This window comes from Otolemur garnettii, unplaced genomic scaffold (assembly GCF_000181295.1).
Source record: "Otolemur garnettii isolate 467f Iridium unplaced genomic scaffold, OtoGar3 scaffold00159, whole genome shotgun sequence".
Taxonomy (NCBI): Eukaryota; Metazoa; Chordata; class Mammalia; order Primates; family Galagidae; genus Otolemur; species Otolemur garnettii.
The window spans coordinates 831330-840030 of NW_003852554.1; the positions used below are offsets into that span (position 1 = coordinate 831330).

At 42.0% G+C, this 8701-nt stretch overlaps 1 protein-coding gene across 1 annotated transcript in view; it reads left to right on the forward strand.

Annotated features, from left to right (window-relative positions):
* TXNDC12 (thioredoxin domain containing 12) overlaps positions 1 to 8046 on the forward strand; it is a 24300-nt gene extending 16254 nt beyond the window's left edge. Inside the window, exons 3-7 of the mRNA XM_003799924.2 lie at positions 339 to 391; positions 1227 to 1300; positions 4467 to 4536; positions 5151 to 5234; positions 7186 to 8046. Coding sequence (XP_003799972.1) covers positions 339 to 391; positions 1227 to 1300; positions 4467 to 4536; positions 5151 to 5234; positions 7186 to 7265 — 361 coding nt within the window. The 3' untranslated portion in view covers positions 7266 to 8046. The remainder of the gene's footprint in view (positions 1 to 338; positions 392 to 1226; positions 1301 to 4466; positions 4537 to 5150; positions 5235 to 7185) is intronic.
* Positions 8047 to 8701: the final 655 nt, after the last annotated feature.

The window sequence follows — 8701 nt, forward strand, 5'->3', positions numbered from 1 at the left end:
GGGGTCTTGGTCTTTCTCAGACTGGTCTCAAACTTCTGAGCTCAGGCCATCACCTGCCTTGGTGCTAGGATTATAGACATACCTAGCCTGGTGTTTTCTTCTATTCTGCAGTCTTTTCTCCCGAGCTTTAAAACCCACATGTGTGGGATTTACAGAAATGTCAGACTTCACCAAGAATTTTAGGGTACTAATCTATTATTATTGAACATTTAGGTTGTCTTGAGGTTTTTCCCAGTTGAAATCATATGGACTACATGAATGTCTCCATACGTTAATCTTGATAAACATTCTTTTAAGAATAGATTTCGAAGTTACAATTTCTTTGTTTTGCTTTTAAGTGGATTGCCCCTGATGGTGATTATTCATAAATCTTGGTGTGGAGCTTGCAAAGGTAAGTGCAAGTGCTTAATCCAAATTCAAACCTCAGATGTATTGTCAAACATTAATATTTAACAAATGTTAGCACTGACTCTGGCCCAGTAAGTACTAGTGATTGCTTTAACAAATACCAAGGAAATATAATTTTATTTGTAGAGATGAGAGGATTAAGATACAATTATGTTGAATATGAGATTAAATACTAAGATGTCATGTGGACGATAAATATTGGAGGAAGGCAAAATCATGTATAGAGAGATGAGAAGTGGTTAGGGCTGTCCTGGAGGAGGTAGGAACCAAATTAGAACCGAAGACTACCTGACTCTGTCGCTTGTGTTCTTTCTGCTGTACCACCGTGCCATTTTCTCAAGGAGGTTGTCTTTCATTTGGTATGCTACACTTAAAAAATTCCTAGTTAGAAAATGAGTGCAAAACTCGTGTAAATAATTAATGTAGAATTATATATGTGTGTATATTTGTGACGGTATCACGGTGTTGCCTGTTACTTCAATAGAAGTTATTGAAATTAACTATAAAGAGCAAATAGTAATACTTATGAAAACATTTGTATGGTTTATTTATTTTATCCTTATTTTATAAATGAGGTAAAAGCTTCAGAGAAATGAAGTAAGTCGTCCAAGGTCTCGTAGGTATACAAATAAGTAGCAGAAACAGGACGAGAATTCACGTGTCCTAATTCAGGTTTTTTAAAGTATTTAAAAAAAAAAAAGTTATGTGAATCGAGGCAGCCTGAACTACCAAAGAGAAATGGTGATGCTCATGTTAATTAGGGCTTCGATACGACAGTGATGTTTTCTTCTATTCCAAAATCTTTTTTTCCCCTCTAGCTTTAAAGCCCAAATTTGCAGAGTCTACAGAAATTTCAGAACTTGCCCATAATTTTGTTATGGTAAATCTTGAGGTAAGATTGAGAGTTTCTCTTTTTTGCTATGATATTAAGACTTTACTGTTTTAGAATTGGCATCATTAATGGTATAAATTTTGTTTTAAATGTTACAAAATTATATTTAGCAGAGCTGGTTACATGTATGTATGTGTTTTTCTCTTGACCTCTGATACTAAGGATTGCATTAGATATTTTAGAAAGCCATCCACCGTCGACATCAGGGTAGAAGAGGGAGAAGAGATTTAATATGTTGACTAAACTTTCCGTTCCTTTCATCCTTAGTTTATGATTCTGACACGTTTTATATCTTTGTGTGGACTAAAGGTACAGTCATACATGCAGGCCAGAACTTCTTGCAATATATGAGTCAGTTGAGCGCCCACTCTGTGCTGGGCTTGTATGTACAATCTTTCTATTTTATTATGAGATATCCTTTTTATACTTCATATAGACTACAGGTTTTGTAATCCTGAGTCATAGAATGTCAGATCCTAGAATTGGAAAGGATTTGTAGGCCATTGGTACTATGCCCATTTTACAGAGAGAAGGTCTAAGGTTAAAAGAAGGTATGTGATTTTTGTCAAGATCACAGAGCCAGCGGGCAAGGGGGGAATAAAGGGAAGGGATGGGTAAATTCATACCAATTGGGTACAGTGCACACTATCTGAGTGAGGGGCACACTTAGGAGTATAACTTTGACTCAGTCTGCCCCAAAACAAAGTAGGTAACATCTACTATATCCCTAACATTCTAAAATTGAAAAAAAAAAGAAAAAAAAAGACTACTCATTAAGGAACCCCTTTGGTAGCAGGCTAAGTGTATTAGATTACCTCCCTAGATGATGTTTGCGTTTGTCTTCTCAGCTTGATGGAGTTCTTAATGACCAGCAAGGCCCTGTCCACACTGCTGACTGGATGGTTCTCTAACTGGTGGGACTCATTGATTCCCATTTATTGTGACTATGTCAGTGTGTTTCACAGTCTGTATTGCCTAGTTTCAGATTACTAACTACCTAATTATCTGACTACTTATGGAAGACTAGAGCCACCAAACTCCATCCACAATGTTACATCCTCAACTAGATCTTACAAATGATGTGACTTGTGAGACTTTGAATGTTTTTCTATATCACCATTAGAGATCTGTACCTCTCGTGGCTTTGACATCATCCCAGGCTTCAGGGTCATTCTACTACAAGAGAGATATAAAAGCTCTGGTTGCCAAGGCATGCCTCAAGAATAGTTTTGTGCCAAATATATGGCCAAATAGGCAGTAGTGTTTCAGAACTGAATGTGAATAGCACACACTCATGGATGGTCCTTGTTTGTTTTTTTGTTTTTGAGACAGAGTCTAGCTCTATGGCCTGGGCTAGAGTGCCAAGATATCAGCCTAGCTCACAACAATCTCAGACTCCTACCTCAGCCTCCTAACTAGCTGGGATGTAGGGGCCCACCACAACACACAGTTAATTTTTCTACTTTTAGTAGAGACAGGTCTCATTCTTGCTCAGGCTGGTTTTGACCTCCTGAGCTCAAGTGATTCTCCCACCTAAGCCTCCCAGAGTGTGAGGATTATAGGTGTGAGTCACCACGTCCAGCCTGGATGGTCCTTGTTGAAGACTGGACTTTTGAAAAACAAATGGTTAAAAACTCATGGTCTGTAAAAAGCAACTCCATCTGTTCTTTTTACTTCCCACTGAAATTCTCCAGCTTGTTTTTTCTCATAAATATGTCACAATTGAAGTCTGACAACTAGTTAAAATCTAGCTTCATGAAAAAAATAGAAACAAGGCCAGGTGCAGGGGCTCATGTCTGACACTGTGAGAGGCTGTCTCAGAGCAAGTGGCTGTCTTGAGTTCAGGAGTTTGAGACCAGCCTAAGCAAGTGTGAGACACTGTCTCTACTAAAAATAGAAAAATTAGTAGGGTGTTGTAGTGGGTGCCTATAGTCCCAATTACTTGGGAGGCTGAGGCAAGATGATCACTTTAGCCCAGGAGTTTGAGATTGCTGTGAGCTATGACACCAGGACAACAGAGTGAGACTCTGTCTCAAAAAAAAAAAAAAAACCAAAAAACAAGTTGCTTTTGTTTTTCAAGGGGCAGCTACAAAGTTCCTTCTAGAAAGAGACAAATATGCAATGTAGCAAACATTATGCAATTTTAACTTTTTTCTTATTTTTTCTCCTAAACATTAAATATGGCTGAGTCCAAAAAAAAAGCTCACAGAACCTAATAAGTGATAAGAATAGTTACTGTGACCTGGCCATGTTCCCTTGTGGGTACTCTGATATTTCTAGCCATAAATTTGTGTAAACATAATATTTACTTAAACATAGGATCTGGAATCTTCCATACACTAACAGTTAACATTGAGACACCTATGGAATTGTTTTTATAGGCACTGGGTAGCCTAAATGTTCACACCTCACCAACGCAAAGTTGCATTACATGTGACCCCATTTATCCCCTGAAATGGGAACCACTTCATATTGTAATTGTTGATTTCCCATGTATGCGAACTCCTTACCACTTTCTGTGATAAATTGGCATTTCTACTCAAAGGAAATAGGAATAACATCTTTACCAAGCATTCTCTAACTCCAGAAATTTCTTACAAAGAAAAGCACAGTGGTTATGGCACCAGCCACATGCACTGAGGCTGGTGGTTTCAAACCCAGCCCGGGCCAGCCTAACAACAATGACAACTGCAACAAAAAAATAGCCAGGCACCTGTAGTCCAAGCTACTTGGGAGGCTGAGGCAAGAGAATCACTTAAGCCCAAGAGTTTAAGGTGCCGTGAGCTGTGATGCCACAGCACTGTACCAAGGGCTCACAGGAGTTTGAGGTTGCTGTGAGCTAGGCTGATGCCATGGCACTCTAGCTTGGGCAACAGAGTGAAACTCTGTGTTTTAAAAAAAGATAAAAGTGTCATTTGGGTAGAGGTCTGAAGCAGAAAAGGGAGTAAGGTGTGTGGATAATGGGGAAAGTGGGTGCAGGCAGAGAGTAAGAGCGAGTCCCAAAGCCTGAGATGTGAAGTTAGAGATGTGCCTGTGTGGCACATGTAGGGTCTTGGAGGCCGCTGCAAGGACTTGGAGATTTGCTCGGAGTGAGAGGGGAAGCTACTGAAAGGTTTTGAGGAAAGGGAGGACATGATCTGACTTAAGGTTTACATTTATTTAATAGGATGAAGAGGAACCCAAGGATGACGATTTCAGCCCTGATGGGGGTTATATTCCACGAATTCTTTTCCTGGGTAAGGCATAAGATCTTAATCTGGGGATCCATGATATGGATAGAGAGAGACAAGAATCAAGGCCCTGATTCCACCTGGTGAAACTACTGGGATGGCCAACACCAAAAAGAAACAAAAACCAATTTCAAGAAGGAGTGGAGTTGTGGATGCCAGAATTACAAGTTTGAAGGAAAACTCTTCTCAGTAACTAACTACTTTTGTGAGCAATGTTGAGAACTTGATCACCTATTGATCCAGTTAGCAATCATTTGAGCATCAGCCATGGGTCAGGCACTGTGCTAGGCCCTACAGGGACAGAGTCAGCTGCAATTCCACCCCCGTCACTACAGTACAGCTGAGACAGTGGAATAGTAGAACCAGACAAATGTCTTTCCACAAACAGTTGTATAAGATACTTAATGACCACCGAATCTTCACTCAGTATTCTGCTAGACTTATGGTGGCTATAAATAAAAAAGTATGATCCCAGCATTATCCAACAGAAAGGAAGCAGAAATGCAAGAAGTAGGGGGGTAAGATAATAGACTGCAAACAGGGCCTAGGTACCATACATACAGTGTCTGAAGTACCTGTCTGTCGTAATTACTGCAGATGTCTCGTTTTGTCTATAACAGATCCCAATGGCAAGGTGCATCCTGAAATCATCAACGAGAGTGGAAATCCCAGCTACAAGTATTTCTACGTCAGTGCTGAGCAAGGTACAGTGATGCTGAGAGAAAGGAGGGCGGATTGCTGCTAGATTTGACTAGGATGGACAGCTCTCGAGGTCTGTGGTAGGAAACTACCACATGCTAGCTGGGCCATTCCTCCCTGTCTAGTTTTGGCTAGATCCTATAGAAGATATAGGAGAAAGATAAAAAGTGAGCCCTTTCCTCTAGCCACTTACAGTCCACCAGAAGAGCTGACTGACCCACAGGAAACACTGAAGAACTGAGGCTCACAGAGAGTTGCTTGCCCGTGGTCTCACAGTTAGTAAGCTACAGAGCCAGGATTTGAGTCCAAACTTATTCTGCTGCACTACTACTATTCTTCCTATAAGAGTTCAGAGGAAGGGAGAATATTGTTAGCTGAACAGTTCTCACAGGTTTCATAGATACTGAACTTTAATTGGACCTAAAAGAATAAGAAGTAGTCTCTGCAAGAGAGAAGGAGGACATTTCAGGCAGTGGAAGTAGGAAGGAAGGAGGATATAGCCCAACACAGAGAGTCTAGAAAGCTTGCTAGAGGAATGATAAATGAGACCTAGTCAGTAGTAGAGTGGGGAAAGCATGTTCCCGGCAGAGAGAAGAGCATGAGCACAGACAGGTGAGGCTGAAGCCACGCCAGTCATGCTTTTTGTTTTCTGATCTTTGTGCACAGTCACTCTGGAGGCGTGGGTTGGAATTCATGCCACATCCGGGAGTACATGCCACGTATTGTCTCTGTTTTCCTTCCTTGTTCCCCCCGTTTGCTAAGTTGCCATGTGTCCTCTATTGCCGTGTTGCCAGGTTGTTGATCACTTTGTTTTGAGTCCTTGGAACTCTCATTCACAGAATAGGGAGGGGAAAGAGGTCTGGAAGTGTTACTGCCTCTTTCCCCTGGGTAAAAAGAATGTCACGTTCCTTAACCAAATGCAAATCGGTGGAGTCTGATATTCGAGGGCAATTTTCCACATGGAGAAGGACAGCTGGGCTGTAGGCCCTCAGTTCTTGTACCCCGAGATTCATCTTCCCTTTAGAACGTCATCTAAGTTACCAGTGCCATCTCCACACTGGTATAACTGTGAACACAAGACCCCCAAATCTCCCATAGCTCAGCTGACATGAAACTAGAACATTCAAATATGGCTTTACTAAAGGCACAGGCAAAATGCTAGGGAAGTAGCAGACTACGTGATCTGGCTCTTTCGGGCTTATCCATGTGCTTTTCAGTATTTAGTGACACTGGCTCAATCCAGCTCCTGGCCTGCTCCTGGTAGGAGTGCTGTTGTACTACCTTCTCTCAGGAACCTATACCAAAGTAGCTGCCCTTCTTGAAGTCCGAATCCATATGAGGGACACCCCAAGATAGACAAGAATTTCATCTCCAGTTCTATCTAAGCCCTCCTTCCAGGTTTCTCCTTTTTTTTTTTGGCCTAAGAACTTGGCTTCTTCCGTGGATAGTTTAGTTGGTACTGGAGATGACCACCTCCTTTGGTGGAGACCATCACCACTCCCAGGACACACAGATCATTGTAATCCATAACCTCCACAGGAAGTGAAATAAAGGCAACATTCATCCTAAAGATATAATGGGAGGATAGGAAAGTGTTTGCTCTTCCTTAGTGTCAAATGAGCATCCACAGTTGATCACAGTTGATGGCTGGGAGAGGGTAAGCCAAAGCAGCTGCTAACATTTTTGTAGGGCTTCAGAGTTGATAAAGCACTTTTATTATCCATTCCCTCATTTAATTTTTACAACAATCCAGTGTTGAGTAAGATACATGATCTCATTTTATAAACAAAACAAATTCAAAGAGATGAATGATTTTCCCCAGGGCCAAGATCAAGAACTGGATTTTGTACTTCCTCATATATCTCCTAAAACATTTTAAAGTCTACATTGGTTGGCAGGCATCAAATATTAAAGATGTGCTTCATATTTCCCCCACCCCTAACTTTTATTTCACAGTTGTTCAGGGGATGAAGGAAGCTCAGGAGCGGCTGACGGGTGGTGCCTTCAGAGACAAACATCTTGAACATGAGCTGTAATGTGAATGTATCCCTTCCTTCATCAAAGTTAGAGTTCTGGAAGGAAAACAGCAGGGGAGGGGATATCGAGGGATCACCCAGGACAGTTTGAACCGACCAGGAAACCTTGCTCCTGTCTACCCCGGGAGGAGCACGCTCACTGTGGGAGAGCTCTGCTACCAAAAGCTGCTCTGCGTGTGTGTGGATTTAGCCGACTGTGGCAGACTCTCTTCTCCTGCTCCCTCTCGCCTAAATGTCACTTTGTCATTGAATGTAAAGAATGAAATCTTTTGTCACAAAACTTGAGCCACCTGGAGGTTTACTCCTCACCGTTGAGTATCTGAGTCTTTTCCCACTTCCGCTCACTTTATTCACCTTAGTGGTGAAAGGAGACCAGTGGCATCTTTTCTACAATGTTAAAAGTGCAGAAATAGCTTATCAATTTTCTTTTTAACAATAAATCCTAAATGTAAATCAGTAATTCTGCCCCCTATGTAGGAGACCAGCCTTTTTTTTTTTTTTTCTCCTGGGAATAATTGTGGGCTTCTTCCCAAATCCCTGCAACCTCCTTCCTTTTCTCTGCCTGGGCCTCCCTGTCTGCACGCACGTGTGTGCGGGAGCGGCGTGTGCGTGGACACAGCTCCAGCTGGAAGCATGCTTTCCCTCCTCACCGTTGGAGAAATCAAATCTTCCAGCGCTAGGTGTAGCCATTTTGTCAAGTCAGCAACTGTATTTTTGTACTCAGGTTAATAAAAGAGATAAAATATTGTTCCATTAAGCATTAATAAAACTTTAAAAGGAAGTGTGCTGTGATGGTGCTTTTGTTGTGGCAGAATGGAGGGAGGGAGGGGTGGAGATCACTTCAGGAAGAAAACTTACCTTGTGGACCAAATCTGGAGTCCTAATTTAGGGCTCCTCTTTCTCATCCTGCACCTTCCACGTTCAAACGAGCACCAGGGCTCTTCTGCTGCCTGCTCCCTCCTTTTTAAATGCCTGAATTTCCTTCACTGTTACTGTTTTGCCACAGGGCAGGCTTTTTCTCTTTCCAAGACACCTTGTTGCTACAGCCTCTTGCCTTCGACCTCTAATATTCTCTCCTCCTAAAATCTACCCTTTAGCTTTTCAAAACACGTATGTGACCACATCGCTCCCGTGTAGAAATTAAAACATTTCCTTGGGCTGGGCCTGGTGGCTCACACCTGTAATCCTAGCACTCTGGGAAGCTGAAGCAGGTGGATTGCTTGAGCTCAGGCGTTTGAGACCAGCCTGAGCAATAAGCAAGCCCCCATCTCTAATAAAAATAGAAAAACCAGCTGGCCCTCATGGTGGATGCCTGTAGTCCCAGCTACTGGGAAGGCTGAGGGAAGAGGATCACTTGAGTCCAGGGGTTTGAGGTTGCTATGATACCATGGTACTCTACCCAGGGTGATAGAGTGAGAGTGTCTCAAAAAAAAAAA